Raw genomic sequence first — 24,041 nt, forward strand, 5'->3', positions numbered from 1 at the left:
CGCGAATCCAGATCAAACAATAAAAAGAAGGAAGCGTAGATGGTCACAAATAGAATGAGATCTGGTACTGGGGCTAATTGTGCCTCTAGGAGGGTCCAGCAATGGCCTACGATCTGCTCTAATCAAATCCATCGATAGTCCCGACGCGTTCGCGTACCGCGTCTCAAGTGTTAGTCAGCCTTCCGGAATAACTATCCGTTTAGGGGGCCAGCCTGGATTATCTATTCCTCCGATATTGATGATCTTCTTCAATACCGGATGAAGACAGTAAGGGAAATCTAGACCGGTAGACGCAATTTACTCTACACAACTATGGCGGGAGACTCACAAGACTCCGGGACTCTCCCGGAGGCTGGGAACAATACACAAACCCCCAACGACTTGCCCAATTCGCAGATACCGAAACACACTCCGTCTCAGTCACAGACTGGAAAGCTATGGGATGCCTTCGGAAACCCTGAAGAGCCCGCGAACGCGCTCGCCAAAGCAACCTATAAACCCCGAGGCAAGAACCCTAAGGATGTGTCATACTCTGAAATTATTGGAACATTCCCGGTCTCCGAAATGACCACCCTTCACAAAAGACCGTGTGCTCGGGAATCCTTGTTGACTGGCATTGGCGTCGGATTTGGAGTTGGTGGTCTACGAGGTGTGCTCAAAGGTATAGCTGCACTCTTTTGATATTGGAACACTTGAATCATGGGGCTAATATGTGCATGTAGGACGGTACTATCTATGGTCTGCTGCGAACTGGGCTGTTGGCATGTTTGCGATCAGTTCATTGGCCTCATATGAATACTGCCGCTGGCGACGAAATAACGAATTGAGTGGCATGGCAGAAGCGCTCGATCTGATGAACCAATTGAAGGCTAAGAAACAACGGGAGAAGGATGCGGCAGAGGAGGAAGCGGCATTGCGCGCGCGTCTTGCCGAGGAGGAAAGGAAGAGCAAGAGTTGGACCAATCCCTCCAACTACAAATTCTGGTAGTATTGTTGATTCATGAAAAGGAGTCGTGGAGTTCATGAGGTGTTTGAAAAACTGTATATTCCGATCGATAGATCAAGACCAAGTGGTGATCGACGTCATGTCGTAAGTCATCTCTGTGTATCATAGCTCTCTGCAAAGTTCATATTGTCCAATCAATCATCGTTGGATTCCCCATGTTTCCAAAAAGAAAGAGACAAAAAAAGAGAGAAAAAAGATGAAACTGCCCATACGCCTGCCCTTCAAGAGAGAAACGCCGAAAGATATCCAAAATGTAGCTGCATATTGCGCAGCCATGCTTGCCTCGCTAGCAATTGAATTTCACTCGCTTCTGAATTGCACCTTCGTTTATGCCGCGCAATTTATCCTGGCCAACACCATCCCTCCTCCTTTCGCGTCGTCTCTCACGAGCCTCCCGGGCTTCGCGATTCTTCCATTCTGCCACTTGCTTTTGTCGCTTCTGTGATCTTTCCCACGCAATTGAGGCGGTGGGCTTGAAGCCTATGCCGTTGATCCCATATCCATCATCCGTCGGGTCAGATGGATTGTGGCCTGTTATTTCTGAATCATGCCATACAAGCGGGTCTTCTTCAGACGGAGTGTTCGCAAGAGGAGGGGATAGTCGTTGTTTGCGTTTAGATGGCGAAGAGGGATTTAAATCCCTGCGAGAGAAAGTAGCAGACTTCTTCTTTGAGGGGGATTTTGGCAAGGAAGTCGGACCCTGTTTTGCGGGCGGCTCGAATCGCGACGCTTGGCGGTCACCGGGTTCGTTGCTGGTGTCCGGTAAGGCTTCAGGCATATTCTTGAGCTCGTGTCTGTCGGGCTCGCATTCTTTCTGTGCCGGTGGAGCCGAAGATCCTCGCCGTGGGTTGCCAGTCAAGCTTCCAGGGTCCGGAACAAGATCGCCACGGATCGCTAGCTCTCCGAATCGTCCAGCTACTGCAGTGCGAGGACTGTAGCTTTCCAGCTCGTCCTCGTCCTGAAGTGAAACTTCTTGAAAACTGTCAATAGAAGCTATTGATGTGGGTGACGCCGAAGGGCTATAGCAGTCTGATTCAGAGGCCTCTCGTTTGCGCTTTGGGGAGAAAGATGAAGGTAAGCCTGTTGGCATCATACTGAAAACGGACGTAGTGGGGACGTCACCGAGCAACCCGATGGGTCTCATTTGTAAATAAATAGGGTATCCACCACCAAGTTGTTCTCAAGAGACGAGACTATTCATTCTGCAGAGCCCGCGAGCGGCGGAGGTCAGGGCTGAGAGGGGTTTGGTTCTTGGACATTCGGCATTGAATCTGACTGTGGGGTACGTCTGTACAATGATCGCCACTAAATTGGCCGCGCATACAATATGTATACATCAAAGGATTATTTTTAGTCTCTTTTGTCTTTCTATTTCTACAAGGAACAAAAAGGTTTCTTTGAGACTACATATGTAGAAATCTCCTACTCCGTACGCAGACAGTGAGACCATGATCAAACAACTTAAAACACTTAATTGAAAAATATCAGAGCAGCGATAGTCAGAGCTGCTGAGGCAAAAGGCCTGGTAATAATTTACAAATACCTGCAAGCCGTACCAATCGAGTCATGAAGACAAAAGCAAAACCTAACGCCATGACGAAGACTCCCAAGTCCAAACACATTGCGCATCTAGGCCTTTTGCTTCTTCTTGGAGGGCTCGGCATCCGTATCGTGCTTGCGCTTCTTCTTCTTGTCGGACTCGCCCTCACCCACGGACTTTCTCTTCTCTTTCTTTTCCTTCTTTTCCTTCTTCTCCTTCTTTTCTTTCTTCTCCTTCTTCTCCTTCTTCTCCTCCTTGGCCTCAGCAACTTCGGCATCCTCCATCTCCGCATCGCTCTGGTCGGCATCGACATCAAGGTCAGCCAGCACGGCATCCATGGCATTTTTCTGTCAAATATTAGCATTGGTTTGTCATTTAGTAGGGTAACTATAGTTCAACATACCATGGCGACCTCGTTCTTGGTAGGGGCAGCGCCGGAGGTGTAGAACTCCAAGCGCTCCTCAACCTGGCTCTTCAGGGCCTCACCGAACTTGGTGTTAGGCTCCTCGGAGAAGTTATCAATGCGGGAAGCAATGGAACACTTGTTGGCAAGGAAACGGGAGATTCTGCCCTTGTTCTTGGGGCCAGCGCGGCCGATGAAGGAAGAGTGGTACAGCAGACCGTACTTGGGGGTGTTTCCCTTGGTCTTCAAGGCACGGAAAAGAGCCTTCTCGGCACCAAGAATCTGAACGGTAGAGGCGGGGTACTTGGAAAGGTTGGTCAAGCTACCAGCGTGGGAGATCAGACGGGCACCGACGACCTCACCGATGAGGGCGGCGAGGTTAGGCGCGACGACGCTCATCTTGGAAACAAGGTAAGCGTAGAGAGACTTGCGGTACTTGGCGAGCTTGACAACGCGCTCGGCGAAGGATACCACATTCTCCATATCAGACTCGGAGATCTCTTGACCCATACTAGTCTTAGCGGCATCAATAATGCTCTGGGCAACAGCCTCGTCATCCTCAACAAGGGCGGCAATGTCGTGCAGGCTTTCGCTGGTCAGGGTTTGCTTGTCCTTAATGAATAGGGCGAGCTCGGCGTAGCGCTGGTTGTCGGAGACAATCTTGACGAGCTCGGGGAAGTGCCACGAGTACCATTCGCGGACTCTCATGGAGAAGGTGTTGATGGCCTTGTCGAGCTGGTCCAGGATGGCGATAGCCTGGATGATGTGGTTGTCGTCACGCTGGACGGAGAACTTTACCTTAGCACGTGAGTAAGCGTGACCGAGACCGAGCTGGGCAGTGTCCATGTCACCATCGCGCAGCTGCTTGAGAAGCTTGCTAGCGTGGAGACGGATACCACGGAGAAGATCCTGGACCACCTCGCTGGTATCACCAGTCTCACAATCCACGAATGAGAAAGCGGACTTGATGCTTCCTGCCAGAGCCTTGTCGGCAAGACCCAGGACTACCTTCTTCTTCTTGTTCGGCTTGGGGAGGTTCAATTCAAGGAAAGAAATTAGAGTCTCGGATGCGACACCTTCGGAGATATCATTGATTTCTCCAAGAGCCTGCTTGTTGTTCCTACAAATTGTTAGTCGGCGATGAAAAATGAAAACCTTTTCATTTAGACTGATAAAGCGTACTCGAAAGGCAGGAAACTCGAAAGCTCGACCATCTTGCCGAACTTAGCAAGGTCATTAACACCCTCCTGGACTTCCTTCAAGGAATTGCCGACAGAGTCACCCTGGTGGGCGACCTTGAAAAGCGAGTAACCCATAGGGCCCTCGAAAAGTAGGAAATCGGCCATCGTATTAGCGCCAATCCAAGGTCAATCACAAGATAATGATAAAAACTTGTAACGCCGGCCAGAAAACCTTGCAAAGTGCAATTTGATGGGTCTCTGGTGAGGTTGGCGACAGCTGGAAATGGACAATTTTTTTTTCTTGCCGCTAGTGCGAATCCTAAGGCACCGAACCGGAGGTATGACGGTACGTATCGGAGTAGATGTTTACCCGGCCCGCTGATATAGCCACGTGATCATATGGATGCTTGAATGTGGGCTTTTTGGCCGCGGACCTAACGTGGAACAAGCGCTCTACCATCCCCTAATTTAATATTTTTGAGTTATTGGACGTGATACCCTGTCATTCATTACGTGGGAGATGTCTGCAACTCAACTACTTAACCCCAAGGCGGAGTCGAGGGTATGGAAAATATTCCCAGATGGCCCCTCAATGATATGCCCGCACACTAACATTTCACGCAGCGGAGAGGAGAGGCCTTGAAGGTGAACATCGGTGCCGGTGAAGGTCTCCAAGATGTTCTCAAGTCCAACCTGGGTCCTTCGGGTACTCTCAAGATGTAAGTTTCCTACGAATACGCCTCAAATACAAAGGCGATGGAGCTGACAAAACTTAGGCTGGTTGATGGTGCAGGCGCAGTATGCAATCCCCAATTCCGCTCGATTGGCACGAACATCCCTTTCCTAATACAGAATTGCTATGATAGATCAAATTGACCAAGGATGGAAACGTTTTGTTGCGAGAGATGGTTCGTTCTGCCCCCCAGAATCACGGCACTTGGAGCTTCTGAGCTAACCTCTAACAGCAAATTCAAAACCCCACGGCTGTAAGATGAAATTACCTCGAGACTCTCCTACGTGTTGCTGACGAAGTGGAAAGGTTATGATCGCTCGCGCTGCGACCGCACAAGATGATATTACCGGTGATGGAACAACATCTGTCGTTCTGCTGGTGGGAGAGCTTTTGAAGCAGGCGGAGCGTCACATCTCGGAGGGTCTGCACCCCCGTGTTATCACTGATGGCTACGAAATTGCTAAGACCGAGGCCTTGAAGGTATGTAATGGGGATTGAAAGTCAAAATCTCGAGACGGATTCTAACACATTACCCACAGTTCCTTGAAAACTTCAAGCTCGAGCGTTCTATTGACCGAGAGCTGTTGCTTTCTGTCGCTCGCACCTCCCTCTCCACCAAGCTTAGCGGTGCTCTCGCTGAGAAGCTTACCCCCGACATTGTTGATGCTGTGCTTGCTATCCACAAAGCCCCTGAGAAGCCCGATTTGCACATGGTTGAGATTATGACGATGCAGCACCGGTCGTCATCGGATACCCAGCTTATTCGTGGTCTTGCTTTGGACCACGGTGCCAGACACCCCGACATGCCCAAGCGGGTGGAGAACGCTTTCATTCTCACATTGAACGTCAGTCTGGAGTACGAGAAATCGGAAATTAACTCCGGGTTCTACTACTCCAACGCCGAGCAGAGAGATAAGCTGGTTGAGAGTGAGCGCAAGTTTGTGGATGCGAAGCTGCAGAAGATTGTGGACCTCAAGAAGGAGGTTTGTGGAAACGACCCCAACAAGGGATTCGTTATCATCAACCAGAAGGGTATCGATCCCCTCAGCTTGGATGTTCTTGTTAAGAACGGCATTTTCGCTCTGCGAAGAGCCAAGCGCAGAAACATGGAGCGTTTGCAGCTAGTCTGTGGTGGAACTGCTCAGAACAGTGTTGAGGATTTGTCTCCCGATGTTCTTGGGTGGGCTGGTCTGGTCTACGAGCACCAGCTTGGTGAGGAAAAGTTCACTTTTATTGAAGAGGTCAAGGATCCTAAGTCTGTGACTATCCTCATTAAGGGTCCTAATGGACACACCATCACCCAGGTTAAGGATGCCGTTCGTGATGGTCTGCGCTCGGTCTACAACACCATTGTCGATGGCTGTGTCATTCCCGGAGCTGGCGCATTCCAAGTTGCATGTGCCGCACACCTGCAGTCCCAGGCCTTCACCAAGACCGTCAAGGGTAAGGCCAAGTGGGGTGTTGGTGCGTTCGCCGATGCCCTTCTGATCATTCCTAAAACTCTTGCTGCCAACTCAGGCCACGACATCCAGGATTCGCTGGCTGCTCTTCACGATGAGGCAATTGATGGTAACACTGTCGGTTTGGATCTGGTCACTGGCGCACCCATGGATCCCGTCCAAGGGGGTGTCTTCGATTCCTTCCGTGTTCTGCGCAACTGCATAGCTTCCAGCACGGGCATCGCATCTAACCTCCTTCTGTGCGATGAGCTACTGAAGGCTCGCCAGATGGGTAAAGCCGGTGCCGGTGGGCCCGGTGGTCAGGAAGAGTAATGCACGTTCTCATTTACGAAGTCAGGCGGTTCATGTAAAGTTTAAAGGGTTAAAGACTTGATTCCCTCATAAAGTTGGGGGCAAGCTAATCTATTCAAAAATGCACAAACTTCACGTTGCTTCTCATTGTCGTCGTTAAATGGAAATACAGTAATCAGCGCTATCGTACATAAACTGGGAACGTTCGAAGCTGTCTCGTCGGGATAATCAGTCTTCTTCTGAGGTAACGCTTTGGTCCCCATCAGACACATTCTCGGGGGGCCAGAGTCCCTCAAAGCCTTCTTCCCTGACTGGGTCGTCCAGGGAGAGATGGTGTGCTTGAGCCCACTCCCACACATCAGATTTGCAAATGGTGACCATCTGACCTGGTGGTGTAGTATTGTCCTCCACAGCTGTACGAGTAGATTTACGTTTTTTGGGGGTAGCCTGGGGTTCGAACAGTCCCATGCTCTTGAGTGCAGTAATCACGTCCTCGGTCAACATACCGGTTCCCAGACTAAGTTCTTCAACGGTAATGGTCTCGCGCAAGGGTCTCTTGCGGGAGCCTTTAGGGGTTGAGCTGGGCTTCAGTTGGTCTGGTTCAAGGGAGCTGCTGCTAGGTTTGCCACGGAGTAAGAATCGGGCAATCCGTTCGGCCCAAAAGCGGACATAGCTTTTGTGGCCCAGCTCACTCAGCGGCTTCTCTGGTCCACCGATGCACCCACGATTGGAGTCCCACCCGCTGAGCTTGTAGCTGACCCCCATCAACAACTTCCCAAGCTGCTTGTGTTGATAAGGCGGGAAGATCAGAATGCAAGCAAGATTGTTCGCATCCCATGAGAGTTTCTCTTTTGAAAAGAACCCGAGCACGTAGTAGCTGTCGGAGTCATCCGGGTCGGTGAAAGTGAGGATGTAGTACAGGAAGGTTGCGACATCGAAAAAGACTGTCTTGTGGTCGAGGAAGAGTTTCGCGAAAAGGGACAAATTCTGTCCGAAAAGTTTGTGGTTTTGCCCATCAACCTCCCACACTGCGTACCCGCCATGGTCGTAGACTTTCGTCCCTGGTGGGTTTATGCGATGCTCACAGGCACGTTTGTGTTCCTCAAAGATATCCACGTCACATGAGTATCGAAAGCACCAGCGACAGACGTAGAGTCGATCGGCATCCTTGGCGACGAGGTCTTCAGGGTAGATGGATTGGTTCCATGGCTTGAACAAGAGATCGCCCAATACGACGTTGTTTACGTTGCGATCGGCTGGAGTCTGCAATGGCGCAGACTTCGGGGTCGCCATTGATATCTCTGCAGATTCGAGCGGCGCGATGTGATATCGAAGTTGTCGGGGATGCTAGGTTTCGGGAGCGTTCATGCGATGTACCGTCTCCAATGGACCAGCCATTGGTAGTAAGTACCTTGGAAATGAGAGTAAGAGGTAGATGAAACGAGTGGACACGGTCGCTCAAGAATTAGGCGACGTTATGTGGACATAATTCTCAGTTAGTATTATTCATTGCCCATTCAATTGATTCGATGCAATTCAGGGTTGACGCCTCAAAGTCCAGGCGGAAAGAGAATGTCATGTGATCGGAGCGGGGATCCTCCAGAGAGCTTCATCATGCTCTCATGCTCTCTTTATCCTGTTGCCTGAAACACCCCCATGTACCTTTTGGGGGTTTCTTGAATTTCTTGGATTTCTTAAATTTCTTGTCCCATTCCTTGTATCTGGAAGATCCGAAACTCGAAAAAAAAAAAAAAATTTGGAAGTGTTGCCACAGGCAGCAACATACATATTGAATCTCGTGATCTTTTTTCCCGTTTAATACACTCCCCGTCTCGAAGCCCCAGAGGCATCATAATTCCAAACCATTTCATATCTTCAACTCTATCAACTCTAGTTTATCATTTCTTGGTTTCCTATCCTGTAACACCGCCCCACCTGTTTGTGTTCCCCATCCGCAGGGCTCACAGTGCATCTTCTCCACGATGTTGAAGCCCTTCCAAATCAGAAACCTTCGGGTATCCACTCAGCACCAACCAGAGCAGCTTGCAGATTCTCGTCCTTCTGCGGGAGTGGTTCAGATCTCTGCTACAGATTACGATGATTTAGCGTCGAACCATCCCCGCGCGAGGTTGACTTACATGGATGACGATGATGATGACGAAACAATAACCGTAAGTTTATAGCAATCTATCGGCTATCTATCATCAAAATCTCACCGTTTCCCTTAGGTTGGATCCGCTCTCGAGCTTTCTCAGCGCCTTGAGGAGCCCCTAGACATTAATACACAGCTTGAATCCGTCGAGCTTTCTCCCGATGGCATCAGTCCGATGCACATATTTGATATTCGTCGATCAAACTCTGTGACTGAGTTGTGGAAACGATTTGAGGACAACGTTTCAAAGCAAGGCTCGGCTAGTGAGAAGAACGACACGCAAGCTACTTCAAAGGCTACTGTCCTTGAAGAGCAACATGGAGTCACTGTTCCTCGTATTTCAACCCCGCCACCGATATCTGGGGACCAGCCTCGGCCTCTTATGGAAGCATTTGAGGCTGAGCTAGCAGATATGCTCAATTCTTCCGAGTCCTCCGAGAGTAGAATACCTCAGCCTAACTCACCACCGATTAATGAGCCATCGGCCAACACAAACTCAGGGCGATCCCCTCATCCCGTTGAGGTTTTGGCGGCACAGGTTTTAGACCAGCTGATCAACGGCGCTAGTATGGTGCAATCTGAATGGAGAAACAAAATGCCTGAGCTACAGCGGCAACTACAGAATGCTCAGAGACAATTTGAGGCTGCACATAGATCTCTGCCTGAGAACGTGGAGGCGTCATTGCGGACACTACTCGCCACCGTTGAGGCTCACCTAAGAACCGCTTTTAATAATCTTCCAGATGGCGGAAGGCAAATGGCAGAAGATGCCTTCCAAGCAGGAAGACCTGTCGCTGAAAATGCCGCTGATGGCTTTCGTATGATGGCCTCCGAGCTTAACGAGGTCGGAAGGACACTATTTGCCGCATTTGAAAATGAGTTTGGTCGTGCTGGATCAACAGCCTCTACGTCGACCTCAACTTCTGAGGCGCCAAACCCTAGAGCATCCAGGCCGTTCTTTAACACTACTGCAAGAAATGAAGCTGCGGCTCCGGCCACTCTGTATTCCCATAGCTCAGGCGCGACAGCCACAAACGAGAAATCGACAGCAGACCCAGGTCAATCGAACCCATCTAATGCTGCACAAGCAGGAGTGTCCCCCATCCAAAGTCCTCCTGGTCAACCCACATCCGCTCGCCCAAATAATTGGGCGCCTCCGACATGGCCTGCTCCGTTTTGGAATCCATTCCACACTTATAACGCACCCCCGCCTCCCTGTCCTCCTCCACCGTCGGCATCGCTGCCGAGTTTCGCTTACTGGCCCCAACGGCCACCTGCGCCTCCTCCTCCACCTCCTGCATTCAATCGCCCGTTGAATGCTGCACAAACATCACAAGTCAAGTCTACAGAATCGAAGAACAGTTCAGCAACTAAATCTTTGTTCATTGGCAATGTTGGTTTCAAGGTCACCGACAAGATGATACAGGATGTGTTTGCTGCCAAGGGATTCCTTGTCAAGGTGGATCTCCCGCTAGATACCGCATCAGGAAGACATGCGGGCTTTGGCTATGTGAACTTCCCCTCGGATTATCCGGCTTTCGCTGCAATGGAAGCATTGCAAGGTGCTATCATTGACGGTCACTCGATAAACCTTGAGCCTATGTATCATCCCCCCATCGAAAGTGTGCGTTCGGCACAGGTTTCACCCAATGCCAGTACAACCACACGCAATACTCAGACGGACCGCCCTCTGGCTGACACGAGCGGTGTAAACAATGCCCCATCTGAACGAGACAGTACCATATCGACGCCGTTTGCGTCCCCCCTTGCTGTCAAGCTACAAAAGAGTCCATCCAAGCCTGGCAGTACGGATAATCGGAGGAAGTCTGTCAGTTTTGTAGACCTCACGCAAAATGTTGATCATGATCAACCTCAGACGGAATCGTCCGCACTACTTGACTCTCCAAGCGACGACCCTGCATTCAGCGCACGTTTTCCCTCGCTTTTACCCGAGACGAGCGACCAACATAACGATCTATTGAGTGGACAAAGTGTTTCCTCGTATTCTCATACGGAGTCTCGTTTCCCACCTGTGTCTCAGTGGGAGGCACAACTTCTTGCAAATCAGTCCCCGGTTGTTGATGCCAGGCGACCTTCCGACCATAGCAAAGCAATGCGGGATCAAATCGGCCATTCCTCCGCTGCCGAGGAGACTGCGCGCCCAGCGATAGATCTCAATGAGCAGTATGCGGCCAAATTGAAGCGTCGAGCCACCGAGCAAGAAACTCATAAGCCAACTCATCGGCACCCTGCGCAAACTGGCCGTCGTCATTCCCTGAAGCATTCCGCAAGTATGCGCAGTCTTGGTGGTAGATCGCGTGGTCCTGCCGACACAGACACGTGGGCTCGGCTGTCTAGGCGAGAACGAAATGCTGCATCTTCTCGCGAGCAAGTCCCCGGAAGCTTCCCGGTAGAAGATACAGCGGGGGCCGAGCTCTCTCGTACTCTTGATGACAATGTTCCTGAGAGTGATGATGCGACGATCGAACGATGTGTCTCTGCTCTTGTTGATATGGGGTACGGGGCTGAACAAGAAGGTGGACGGTCAAGAATGGCTGTGTATGCAGCTATGGCAAATGGTGTCCTCATGGATGCGATTGATATGATTGAAGAGGAAAGATTGGTCTATGAACGACGGCCTTCGCAGTGAGGCATGGAATACTTGCTTGCTTTTTTTTTGTTCGGGTCATATAGCGACCCAGCCATTCCTTCGGCTACACAGTTTAGCTTGACCGGAAGTCTTTCAGCGTTAGTTGCTCTCGGTAATTTTGAAATCTTACTTTTTGCTGTAATGACTTGCTAGGCCAATTATCCACATGCATGGATGTCTCGAACCTTCAATATACTATGTATCGCACAAGGAGTTGGAATATGGAATATCCACCTTTTAACTGAACCTTCCTTTTCTTTTTTTACGTATGTCTTCGTCAAAAGAAGATGTACAAATAGATTGGCCCGTTATATATAAACTGTCGCAGCTATGTAATCATATAACTGCCCAGGCCCCCGGGATACAAATTCGAATCCCAAAAATAAAAAATAGAAACTGCCGCCAACACAACGTTTAGTGCTATAAATACAACCTTGTCGATGTTCTCTAATAATGTACATACCTGTAGGTAGTAAATGCTGAGAATGCTAATCGGACCGACATCAACGCCGATAAGTTTCCTGGCCGCAATCTCCGAACTGCCCGATCATCCAACCCACAGCATCTCCAGCAATGCAGATATGGCGGCGGACCTTCACCACATCTGTGGGCAGACTTACCCATAGCTCAATTAATACCCGCCCCTCTATCGTGCGATGCGCGCAAATCCTCCAAGCTAGCAAGAACGGTGGGGTCTGCAGTTTCGAGGACCAAGAAGTCAAAGTGAATGGGTTCATTCGCTCTGTACGGAAACAGAAACGATTTGCGTTCGCAGAAATATCAGATGGCTCGACCGTGGAGCCATTGCAGGCAATTCTGAAGCCCGCGCAAGCAGCAGAGTATGTTCGACCGCGCGCGAGTTGTGTGGTCCTTGACCTGCTTGTCCATGAAGACTAACTCGAACGCTTTTCCTCTAGTCTGTCAACTGGAACTGCGATTGAAATATCGGGCATATGGAAGGCTTGCCCACCGGGCAAAGAGCAAACTCATGAGCTCCAAACAAGCGATGTTAAGGTTGTAGGCGCATCGGACGCGGAGGTAAGTCCAAGACCTTTTCCCCAGCTGTCGCAAACCTCAGACTAACCACCATACCTATGGCTGCAGACGTTTCCGATCCAGAAGAAGTACCACAGCCCCGACTTCCTGCGTCAGATCCCACACCTTCGCATTCGAACACCCTTCAATTCTCTTCTTTCGCGCTTCCGATCCGAGTGCATGTTCCAACTTGGCAATGTCTTCCACTCTCATCCTGACGGAGCTTTCACACAAGTTCAGCCTCCTCTTATAACGTCCTCAGATTGCGAAGGCGCAGGTGAAACTTTTACACTGACACCGCGCGGTGCTGCAACACCCACCACCGAGAACGAGCATTTCTTCCGAGCGCCAAAATACCTCACAGTATCGTCGCAGCTTCACCTTGAAGCGTATGCGGCAGAGCTGGGCAACGTCTGGACATTGACACCAGTGTTCCGGGCAGAGAAGAGCGATACACCACGCCACCTCAGCGAGTTCTACATGCTAGAAGCCGAGGTCAATTTCATGTCCGATCTTGACTCGCTTACTGACTTAGTCGAACATCTGCTACGCGATCTGACGCGTCGTCTATATAATACTCCTGTGGGCCAAGAGATCTTGTCGGCAAAGCGGTCTGGCGAGCCAGGCCAGGAAGCTAGCGAGGAGTCGGGATCTCTACGGAAAAGATGGACCGATCTAATGGATGGGCCAAAGTGGCACCGCATCACATATACCCAAGCAGTGGAGATGCTCCAGCGTGCTGTCACCGAAGACGGAGCATCATTTGAGCATTCCCCGACATGGAACGGAGGTCTACAACTTGAGCATGAAAAGTATATTGTCGAGGTGCTCCATCAAGGATGTCCCGTCTTCGTGACGGACTACCCTAAATCCGTCAAGCCGTTCTACATGGCCCCTTCACAGACCGCCGACGGCAGCAACACGCCTGGGGAGACAGTGGCATGTTTCGACCTGCTCCTCCCTGAAGTCAGCGAAGTCGCTGGGGGCTCCCTGCGCGAGCATCGCCTGCTCAATCTCATTCAGAACATGCGCGAGCACGGCCTGATCAAGCCCCGACAGATTCCCGAATCTGGTGATCCAGCTTCAGGCGAATCGCTATATCCCCATCTCACCCCCGACGAGGACCTGAGCCACCTCCAATGGTACGCTGACCTCCGACGCTGGGGCTCTGCTCCCCATGGAGGCTTTGGGCTCGGATTCGACCGGTTCCTGGGATATTTGACTGGTGTCTCCAGCGTTCGGGATATCGTATCCTTCCCGCGGTACTTCGGTCGCGCTGATTGCTGATGCTTATCAGAGGTATCACTTGGCCAGTGTATGATATATCTGTAATATAATATGCATGAAAATAAATATTTGAATAGAGAGATTTGAAAACGACCCAACCTAAAGCGACAGTAGCTGATCGATCTACTGTGTAACTCATAACTGGGGCTGGATTTGCTCCATTGACAATAAGCACCCGAAGTAGTGAACTCTGTACTCCGTATCAAAGGGAGAGTTATACTATACTCTCAACAAGCTAGGAATAAAGTCGCCGATTGATTCCCGAATAGGACAAAGACAGGAGCGAGTTATCCGCAGACATCCGTATAACGGAGCCTCCCCGGCACTATGTCCCCAAATTCGACTAGTGGAAATACACGTCTCTTACCATCTGAAGCTAAAAAAGAAAGAGAGCTTGTATGGAGGTATGCTTGTAAGCACTCACCGGTAGTGACCGGCTCAGCTAACAAGGTTTGTATGTTGTATTATTCTTTTTTAGCATCACACAATTATTAGGCCCCAAAGCAACCTTTGATAAAAATATGTACTACATGGGCGCCTTATGTACTGTACTCTATTACTAGCAGAGCAAGGCAGCAAAAAAGAGGAAAATGACTCGCGACTAAATTCTCACCATTCTCATCTTCATATGGACTACGGAGGTCTCCGTAGACTGTCGGATTATGAGAGGCTACGGATATATAGAGCTTATTGATTTACCCACTTTGCCTATCTTGTTTGTTAGTCCGATACGCTAATTTTAAATTATGATCTCGCAGAGCTCAAGACAAATGATCGGATAATTGGCCGAAAAAGAAGACGGTGACTGGGTCGAACTAGCTAATCCTTTTCCGTTATTGGATTTGGCCCCTGTTCCACGAATCAGCCAAGTAATGATCGTGGAGAGTTAGCCGAAGAAGCCAGAACAAAGCGCAACGCTAAAATTCTGAAGGAATGCGACGGAGTTAGAGAGAAAATGCTACTTCCGGCACCAGTGCCTTCATACCAGACATGGGATCGGACCTCATTATATGATATCAAAAGATGATGACACCGGTCTGAACGCAGGGTTGGATTTACGTATGCTTACTCCACACTCCGTACTTTGGATATCTGCGTCCGAAGACAGGGCTCGGCGTCGAAAGGAACCAGGAGTTAGAATAGAGGAACCGGAGGGCAAAAATTATACCGCGTTAGCAAGCACCACCGCACGGACGAAAGGAATGGGTGCTCGGATTTAACTTGGCGACCGAAGTAATAAAATTAAGGCACAGATCTTGCTGCATTAGCAGAGCGCCAGGCGTAGACGATCGTTTCACGATAAGAGTAGCTCTACATGTATGGAGTAGACCGGTCGTTTTTGTACATGCAAACATACAACAGTACAACATGGCTGGGGTAGCATGTTGGCGTATAACTCAACCCGTATACGGAAGACATGTACTCCGTACGGCAGATCTTATCCCTGATTTTATGCACCGGAGGTCCGGACCCCAAGCAAAGCCAAGCACTATAGTCTGGAAACGAGGCGTCCCACAGACCAAATGTAAAAAAATGGGGCGTCGGTGGCACTAGCCCTTGGGGCAGTACGTAGGTCGATCATGATTGCTGGAAAAGTAGATACATCGGTACCCTAATTCGGAAACAGGACAGCGAGGCGGCTGTGGTCAACGGCAATGGAATTCAAGGACGATTGAAATCTCGGCGTACCTGATTAGGAGAAAACGTGGTTCGCCGAGTGGACTTGGAGTATGAGTGACCTTATTTCGGACCTCGCTTATTTACGCCGAGCATTCTAGTTTCGGTTTAGATTTTATAGACCTTGTATTGCTACTTGTCCTTAAGGGTTATTATTGTAATAGGAAATGATTATATATATATGGTTAATATAAAAAAAAATCAACATCAGATTAGAACTGTATGGGAAAGCTGAGTACAGCCTCATTGAAACTTCGAAGGAAGCACACAGCCTTGAATTAATATATTTGACTTTGGACAAAGTGAGCACTACTTCCTTGCCAATAAGGGGGCCAGGATCAGCAGGCCAAGGGCCCCCAACCTTACCAGGGTTAAGCATAAGCAAAAAGAAGTTCGGGCAGTGCGTGTTGTACGAGTCATGCAACAGGGCATCCCTGTCTGACGTATCACATTGCAGATAGCCTACAGTAGGAAGAGTGATTTGCAATCATAATCGTCACGCAGGAATATCCAACTATTTTAGTATGCACGGGTAGGGTACGGAGTACGGAGTAATTGATCCATAATTGATAATCCAGGATGATTACTACCTAGGATGTTAAGGTTACACCTTCCAAGACTAAGACAATATTATATAGTTCAAACACATCAATCTTCGTATTCGGCTCCAGAAACTCCCCGAGAAAAATAATGCATTCCGCCACATGGTTTATGTAAGATGGGGTCAAAGCAAAAACCGAACCTTGGAAATGCCTAGGTAAAGTAAAGTAAAGTTAAGTAAAATAAAGGTACGGAATAAACGTTAACCATAAACCTGCAGCCAAAGTTTCCATGGTTCGCAAGGGGAAAACTGGATTTTAGACTTCGATGACATTGCCCCCCACTCCAGACAGCCAGAACTTTAACCACTCAAAGTTGGCACCATCTTGGCATTCATAAAGTCTTGGCCCCAAGATTACCTGGGTTGTTTCTTGCCATTTTTGGGTAGGCACCAGCATTTGTCGGTGCACTGCCTTTTCTTGGACCGCTATGGAGTATGATGTGTTAAATATGTTAGTAAAAAAGTCAATATTACATACAAACATTGGACCAGAATAAAATGAGAAGAAAGTGAAAAGAAAGTGAGAAGAAACTACTCCATAACCATAATACTGTAAGTGAAAAAATATAAATATAAAAAAAAAGGTAGAAAAGGAAAGTAATTCCAAGCCTTTTAGCCATTCCAGCACATTCCCTATTCATCTAGACAATGGATACCTTAATTATGCTAGTGGAGATAAGCTCGTGTGACGTTTCACAAAATTAATTCTTGGCAACCTTTAATTCCAGGGTTGCAATGAATGCATGGCAATACAAAAAGCATTAATCGCATGTCATTTTCCATTCTGTTATGGGTTCTTTGATGTAAGCTGGCTTATATTCGGTTGCTCTGGTCTATGACTGGAGGAATCAAACTCAAATATCTTGGCTGGCTTGGGGCTCTCGTTTATAACGTTAGGCCGCCCGTGTCGGATCATCGATCGGAGATTATTTTTGAAAGCAAATGCTGTGTAGCGGAGTTACACCTCAGCTATACCAACAAGCCGAAGGTAGCCCGAGGCCATTAATAATAGATTAGCAGTTAACGAATACAGTTGCAAAAGGCCCACACAACCCACGGTCGGCGAAACAGTCGGTTTATTCCGCAAGGGTACTCTATCAGTAGGTGAGATATAGTTAGCGAGATGTGGAGCTGGACCCACTCCAAAAAAGGAGTCTTCGGGTAATCGGATCGGACAGGCCTTAAGAGAATACGAAATTCACGATATTGTTTTTCTATATTAGAGATAAGTACACGGGTATATCTCTTTGATTAGAAATTTCCGAATCAGGGCATTGGTGTTACTATACCTTAGACGTGGGTAAATGAGGGGACGATTATACATGTACTAATAAGCTGGAGATGATTTTCCGCCCGGGGCAAATGATAGATACCGCACTATCCTAATATAGCAAGACTTGCGGGATTACAGTTGGTAATGGTGGATTCAGGCGATCTCCTGAATTAAAAATTCGGTCGGGGCCTGAGCTTCTACGCTAATATTGAAGCAACTGTACTTTATACAAGCTTAGATGCTTTTGGAAAGGGAATACATGTGGGGATCTGTGCTCTTGTTGCTTGTCCTTATCATGTTGATTAGAAGAAGACCAAGGTAGGGCCAATATTAAGATTAAAATGTAACGATACCGGCTTCCTTTTTGGACATTAGAATGATCAGCTGCGCCGGTCTGATTGAAACTTGGGCCCTGCTAGTTAACATCGATTACTGCCCAGTAGCCTATCATTAACCGTTGAACAATTTTGCCTATGGCAGTACAAGAACACAGCATAACTGTACAGAGTATTAGTCCGCTAATCCTTCTAGATTGCATGTTAAATCATACGCACTACACTATATCTTCCATACCCTGGTCACCCAAGCCTTATTTCTTATTCCATCGAACCTAGAGCAAGGAAGCAGTGCGACCTTGCACACTCCATAGACCTGGTAGATGGAAAACCGGGTCACGACGGTGATGTCCTAGTCACACAGGACGGCGCCATGTGAGACATGTAATGCAGGCGATACAATGTATGTGTGAAGTACGCTGACACCATCGGCTCGTGCCATGCTCTTTTCTTGAAATAAACACATGGGCCCCCCAGGCTTGCAAATTCCAAATCAGAATCAGGGCTGAGCCAAGGAGAAAATCAGCTGCCAAGCTTAACCAGCTCCCCCAAACCATATTAGAGTGATCCTTGTGCAACGGGGGACTTCGTTGGCGATACGCTTCCACTGGCTTGCATTATTTGGCCTGTGCGTGACATATTGAACTAGAATAAAGTTATGGCACAAAGGTCAGATGTCCATAGATGGCTAGGAAGAAATGGGGAGTATTTCTGCAAATATCAATATGGGAGGCATTTCCGAATGTTTCTGTTACCTTTCACGCCTCATGCGATGTACTCCGTACGGGGGTCCGCTATTGGATCTAGAAGGCGAGGCCCTATCCACCTGCAGGGCTAATTAGATACAAGGCTAACTGCATGGTGAACATGAACGGCACGGAGGGCAGACTCGGACCAGCTAACCTTATCGCTGAGTCAAGGTGTCAGCGGACATGATTCATCGAATCATGTTCTGGCCGACCGCTTGTTATTTTGATAGCTTGACGAATCATGTCAGTTTCGCAGCTATTATTTATCGTTATTCTCAAATACGAGCGATATAAGTCAGATGCGAAGCAGTGCACTTCCAACGAATACATAGCCCAGGATGGAGTATAGCTGACGGTAACCCGCCCTATGCTTGCGCATGGCGATCCTGTTACGTGGCTTCCTATTTAGCTCTTGCCGTGCATCATTTTACGCGCGCAAACAATGTACGTACATACTGGGTTTCAGTCCCGTTGAAACCAAGAGATTTCTTGTCTGATCCACAATACCCCGTATGGAGTATGTATGTACATTGCATTCTTTGGTTCATGTATTCTTTTAATTGCATCATTGCTTTGATCTGGGCTAGGACCTTGTCAAGCTTTATTGTTCAGCGCGGTAAAAATCAAAACACCGTGTCACTGGACCTAATACGAGTACGAGTCACGAGGCTGTGGCCACAGTGGCTTCTTTTTATTATTTTAACCTATGGGATATCGGGTAGCGGATATAAGTTAAAAATGCTCCGGGCCAGATTCGCTAAGATCAACCTTGTTTGGATGTGACTCGTATGAGACTTGCCCGCCAAGGGATAGGGTGCTGGATAAACATCGGACAGAACCGCCCAAACCCTGTTTGGGCTATTATTAATCAATGGGGGATCCTCGGTCGCATTGAGTGCTAAATCCCGATAGTTAAGTGGGTTTGTTTCTTTTCCTTGGTAGGGACATTCTTATCTAAGAATGGCAACCATTGGGAGTGAACTCGGGAGGCTTTCAGTACGAAGTCCGATTGGATGTCCGAAAGGTAATATGTGTGTTTGACTACGTCGTGGACGATGCCTGAAGGATAACCCCAAGATTTTACTACAAAATACAATGTAGAATTGAAGTTTTCCCCCTTTTGCCAAGAATAAAAATAAACCAAAGTGGAGGGGTGTCTCTAAGCGAGCATAAAGTTCAGCGCCGGCCTCCTCGTGTTGGATTAAGCTTAAGAGTTCCGCACTAACCTTTTTTGCGACCAGAGCGCCACTTTTCTGACACAGACCATTTTATGTACGCCTTTTATTTTATTTTTATTTTTCCTGCTCATGATTTTTGTTTACACATTATTACCATACAGAGTAGATTATACTCTATCTATTATTAATGCTGATCCTTTATTCCATCCTTTTAGTTTAATCTATCACAGGAATGGGGCTTTGGAAGGGGCCAAATTAACCTTAGTGCTTTCCAAGGTTTTTCAAACCCCGTAAAGCCGAGCCAAGAGTTCCAACATGGAATTAACTAGCCAATCCGGAAAACTGTTTCACCCCCCGTAACAGGAGAATTGAAATCTAAATTCCATATAGGATTTGGGTAGGCTCACATGAAATACCTAGGTATCCATGGATCAATGACGTGATTATATGATTTATTTATTTTTTGGGCATATTTACACATAAATTACCTAGGCTACACAATATTGAAGCCTTTGTACCCATAGCCGTGCCACTTTCAGCCCCATGTCGACTCATCTCCTTTTCCAAGGTTCCCATGCATAAATAGTTCGAGTGGGTTCCAAAGAGATTCATTATTCTGTGTATTACCGAACCTGGGTAATAAGATAAAGTAAATAATAAAATTAATAATTCTCTCATTCTTGGAAGCTCGGCGTTTAACAAGTTCCGTTCGATCTTTTCGCTTGGATCGCTTGGCCCGCTCTTCTTCTCTCCGCTTCCCTTATTTAACCTTCTTTTTATGATTTCTTCATTGTTTCTTATAAAGCTTTTTGGATTTAATTGAAAGATCTTTCCCTCTTCTTTTTACCTTTCCCTCTTTTCTTTTTTTCCCCTCTTATTCTTCCAGCTTTCTCTCTTTCTCTCTCTTTTATTTCAAAAAAGTTCCCGAGACAGGAACAGCTAAGCCATTCCTTCATAAACCTTGTGGAGTCATAAAGTAGGTCCCCCGCTATCTGTCTCTTTGTGTCTTTTCAGCCTTGGCTCTCTCTCTCCCTTGTCTATTCGGCATCCTTACGCCTTCACCCCACTTGGCCCACATCAATCTCTGCAGTTCTCTTTTCCTCTTCCATTTTGGGACAAAGTCTTGAATCAGTCAAAAAAGAAAAAAAGGGAAAAAAAAAAAAAAAAAGAGGCCGGCCTAACCGTCTTGGGTGACGTAAAAGCTCGGCCTTTACCAACCCACGCCTACAGGCTACCCCATACTGACTCGGATCCTGGTTCCTTTTATATTTGGACCTGAACCCTATTTTCTTCCTCTCCACTTGCGCCTCTTTTCTTTTCCCTTAGATCTAACTCCCTCTTCAGACACCTTTCGTACTCCTTTAAGAAAAAAACCCCTTCTATCCTTCAACCTGGCAATCAGACCTAATCAACCGGGTTGGGTTGACTCAAGAGCTTGGATGGAGACGTATTACGGGCACGTTCGCACACCTGCGGACGCTATTATTCTTTTTGAGGCTTGCCGTATCGGCCTTTTACCTCGCGTGCAAAGACGATTATCAGAGAAAGAGAGACAATCAATCCGTTCCGGTTCGGTCTTTGTATGGGATGAGCGAGAAGCTGGTATGCGGCGATGGACCGATGGGAAGTCATGGAGCGCCAGCCGTGTGTCTGGTAGCTTTTTGACGTATCGTGAAATGGAAGGCAAGCGTGGAGGTGGTAGCGTCTCTCAGGGTTCTGCGTCCCGAGGAGGTAAAACGCCTGAGAGTCGGGGCAGTGACGATGATCGTGCGGATGGAACAGATGAGGGACCAGATGGGTACCGTTACAAACCAGATGGCTTGATGAAGCAGTCTTTCAGTATCACAACCTCCAACGGTCAACATCTGCATCTCATTAGCTACTATTCACGATCCCACCCTTCGGCCGCCAACTTACAACAACCAACTACGGATCCTGCGCTGCGCCATGTTCGCCCCCAGAAAGGCCTCTATCCCGAGTCAACAGTCAACGATCAGCAAAACCTCCCTGTCGTTACCCGTGGACCTATGCAAGGCGCTGCGTACCCCATAACTCCCCATCCTCTCGGCGCATACCCGCGCGTCACTCATACACAGCCATATCCACCTGCCTATGCTTGGCCGCCCACCCCTCTAGCCACACCACCGACTGTCTCGGTTCAATACGGCCCTGGTCCTTCTTATCTGCCCCCGGTAGGTGCCAATGGACATCCTCATTATGGCCCGCCACATCATCAGCCTCCACCTCATCAACATGGCGGTGGACTACCACCCCCTCCACACGGGATGACAAGCCCGTATGATCGACCACCTCACAATGAATCAACATTGCCTCCAGCTGGACCACCGTCACAACAGCCAAGCTACATGAACCGGTCACCGCGCTCAATACACGACCATGCTCAAGCCCACGCCCATGCTCACGCTCACGCTCAAGCTCAGGCTCAAGCTCAAGCTCAAGCTCAAGCTCAGGCACAGGCCCATGCCCACGAGCAACGCACCCCGCCTGTCTACGGGCATCCTTTAGTTGACCCTCGCATGGCATCACCGCGCGTGCCAGTCCAGTCCCTGGCGCAGCCAAATGGCCACGCGCACAGCCCTCATCTGGCGAAGCAGGAGCATCCCGCCGCGCTGCCCTCTCTTAACCCCATCGCCGCATCACCAAAGTCTTCCGATCCCGCGAGCGCTGGAAATGCAGTTCCTGGAATTGGCTCATTAATGAACGGTGCAGGCCTGGCCCCTCTTTCATCGACTGCCTCTCCCGGTGGCCCCGCCGCGAGCTCGAACGGAACCCCCGCCGCGTGCTCTTTCGCTGAGGGTCCACGGGATATCCCTAACGAGAAGATCGGATTCGGAGGCGAGGACACGAGGGCACTGCGCCAGCTGGATCGCGCCTTCATTGCATGAAGCGTTCGATTAAGTGGTTATCTGATGCATCCATTTTGTCGATGAAAACAGAAAGAGAAAAAGAAAAGAAAAAAAAAAATCACAAACCCGAACCCATTTCACATGGTTGATGCCCAGCTTCACCTCACACTTTGTCTTCGTGTCTATGTTTCTTTACTCACTGCGGCTTCCTCTGGGGGTGAGTCTTGTTCCTGTTGCTGTTTCAGTGATATCCTTTTTGTTTTATCTTTGTATTTGTCACTATTAGCATCTTGCATGGGTCGGGGCCATTCGAATTCTTGTTTTTCATATGTGATCGGGTCATGGCTACAGGTTCAATGGAACCTTTTCATATTATGCATTGGGATCGGTCTACACGGTTGGGATACGGCTTTTATTTCTAAAGGGGCTACTTGTGTCTTGTAAATTGACTTGTTTCTCTCCATCTATAAGACTTGCATTGTGCTCTTTCGTATACTTAAAATGCATCACTGTGTAGGAAAAAGACATCGTAGACACCTCAGAACTGGCTTGGAGATCCGTCGTTGGTACTCTTTGCTTTCACGTTACGAGCTTTTGCCCATATAGGTAGCAGAGTTCTGCATGTTGGATTTTCTTGCAGGCAGACATGAATGATAATCAACCTTAACAATGTCGACTGAAGCTATGAGACTTTAGCCTCTTTTGAGGGCCAAATGAGCTGAGATTCCTCAAATTCCCGCTCTCCATGGCTAGTACTTAGGGCCCCATCTCCCTCGAGTGTATATAGGCAATGGAAGTGAGAAAGTGATATCCAAGACCAATAATGGTTCTATTCCCGATTTATGTCACCATCGTATTCCGTTGATCAAAGTGTCCCCACCAAAGCGAAGAAAAGCGAGGTATGGTGGTGACTGATAGTTTTCCGACATTTCTGACCCTCTGTCAATATTATGGGCGAATGGCTGTCCCGCTTCGCGGATCATGCAGCTCCTTATTCGAATCGTTAGACCAACTCATGCAAGAGTAGAGAAACCCACCTCGTCATACTCTCTTAGTTGGCGACCTGAGCCAACCCTCGAATGCTCTTTGGGGGGACAGGGCAATTGCCGATCTTCGACGAAATTTCATTATCATTAGTTCGACTAAGCTGTGATATTGGCCTCAAAACATCCGGGATGGAATCGTTACGAGCTTTTCAGAGTTTTTCCCAGGCCGGGTATTTGCATATTGGTCATGCAAAGACAGCTTTGCCGAATCCTATTTCGCAGATGACTACCTTGGCACAGAGGAATACGAAGTTCTGATCTGTCATTTCGATGGCACCAATCCTTCGAAAGAGTTCGCAGAAGTCCAAAACCCAATTCTACCTTCTTTTGCTTGGAATTTTGTCTGACAGGACCTCCTATTCTTTGAGTCTATTCCCAGGAGGTATGTGATGGTTACGCCAAACCTGAAGGTTATGGCAGATCAACGCTGAAAGGAGTCCCCTAGCGCACGTTGTGTAGTCTTTCCCAATCTGAAATAAAGGGTGGGTTTGACTTTGACTGGTGCGTCTGCGACGATCTCCGTTGATCAACTAGTGAATTGTCTGCATGATCCATTGGCCTATCACTCCAGTCCTTC

General features: G+C 48.4%; 8 protein-coding genes across 8 annotated transcripts; 5 read left to right on the top strand and 3 right to left on the bottom strand.

Annotated features, from left to right (window-relative positions):
* Positions 1-312: 312 nt before the first annotated feature.
* On the top strand, positions 313-988 carry N7489_006902 (COX20 family protein; the record flags this gene model as incomplete). Its single annotated transcript, XM_056712652.1, has 2 exons — positions 313-661; positions 723-988. The coding sequence occupies 2 exons, from the start codon at positions 313-315 to the stop codon at positions 986-988; spliced, it is 615 nt and encodes a 204-aa protein (XP_056566367.1).
* Positions 989-1,292: 304 nt separating this feature from the next.
* N7489_006903 (uncharacterized protein) lies at positions 1,293-2,150 on the bottom strand (the record flags this gene model as incomplete). The annotated part of the gene is made up of 1 exon (XM_056712653.1): positions 1,293-2,150. One exon carries the CDS (start codon positions 2,148-2,150, stop codon positions 1,293-1,295), a length of 858 nt encoding a protein of 285 aa, XP_056566368.1.
* Positions 2,151-2,635: 485 nt separating this feature from the next.
* sik1 (snoRNP complex protein NOP56) lies at positions 2,636-4,355 on the bottom strand (the record flags this gene model as incomplete). The annotated part of the gene is made up of 3 exons (XM_056712654.1): positions 4,132-4,355; positions 2,950-4,069; positions 2,636-2,893 (listed from the first exon to the last, which is right to left on the bottom strand). The coding sequence occupies exons 1-3, from the start codon at positions 4,293-4,295 to the stop codon at positions 2,636-2,638; spliced, it is 1,542 nt and encodes a 513-aa protein (XP_056566369.1). The 5' UTR covers positions 4,296-4,355.
* Positions 4,356-4,650: 295 nt separating this feature from the next.
* N7489_006905 (chaperonin-containing T-complex subunit CCT6) lies at positions 4,651-6,635 on the top strand (the record flags this gene model as incomplete). The annotated part of the gene is made up of 7 exons (XM_056712655.1): positions 4,651-4,692; positions 4,755-4,849; positions 4,907-4,928; positions 4,997-5,038; positions 5,096-5,116; positions 5,170-5,343; positions 5,403-6,635. The coding sequence occupies 7 exons, from the start codon at positions 4,651-4,653 to the stop codon at positions 6,633-6,635; spliced, it is 1,629 nt and encodes a 542-aa protein (XP_056566370.1).
* A 207-nt stretch (positions 6,636-6,842) lies between these two features.
* On the bottom strand, positions 6,843-7,907 carry N7489_006906 (putative histone acetyltransferase (MysT1); the record flags this gene model as incomplete). Its single annotated transcript, XM_056712656.1, has 1 exon — positions 6,843-7,907. The coding sequence occupies one exon, from the start codon at positions 7,905-7,907 to the stop codon at positions 6,843-6,845; it is 1,065 nt and encodes a 354-aa protein (XP_056566371.1).
* A 689-nt stretch (positions 7,908-8,596) lies between these two features.
* On the top strand, positions 8,597-11,416 carry N7489_006907 (RNA recognition motif domain-containing protein; the record flags this gene model as incomplete). The annotated part of the gene is made up of 2 exons (XM_056712657.1): positions 8,597-8,785; positions 8,843-11,416. 2 exons carry the CDS (start codon positions 8,597-8,599, stop codon positions 11,414-11,416), a joined length of 2,763 nt encoding a protein of 920 aa, XP_056566372.1.
* A 573-nt stretch (positions 11,417-11,989) lies between these two features.
* N7489_006908 (asparagine--tRNA ligase SLM5) lies at positions 11,990-13,738 on the top strand (the record flags this gene model as incomplete). The annotated part of the gene is made up of 3 exons (XM_056712658.1): positions 11,990-12,255; positions 12,334-12,454; positions 12,521-13,738. 3 exons carry the CDS (start codon positions 11,990-11,992, stop codon positions 13,736-13,738), a joined length of 1,605 nt encoding a protein of 534 aa, XP_056566373.1.
* Positions 13,739-20,990: 7,252 nt separating this feature from the next.
* On the top strand, positions 20,991-22,457 carry N7489_006909 (camp independent regulatory protein; the record flags this gene model as incomplete). Its single annotated transcript, XM_056712659.1, has 1 exon — positions 20,991-22,457. The coding sequence occupies one exon, from the start codon at positions 20,991-20,993 to the stop codon at positions 22,455-22,457; it is 1,467 nt and encodes a 488-aa protein (XP_056566374.1).
* Between the last annotated feature and the right edge of the window lie 1,584 nt (positions 22,458-24,041).

This window comes from Penicillium chrysogenum, assembly GCF_028827035.1.
Source record: "Penicillium chrysogenum strain IBT 35668 chromosome Unknown utg000004l_segment0_segment0, whole genome shotgun sequence".
Lineage (NCBI taxonomy): Eukaryota > Fungi > Ascomycota > Eurotiomycetes > Eurotiales > Aspergillaceae > Penicillium > Penicillium chrysogenum.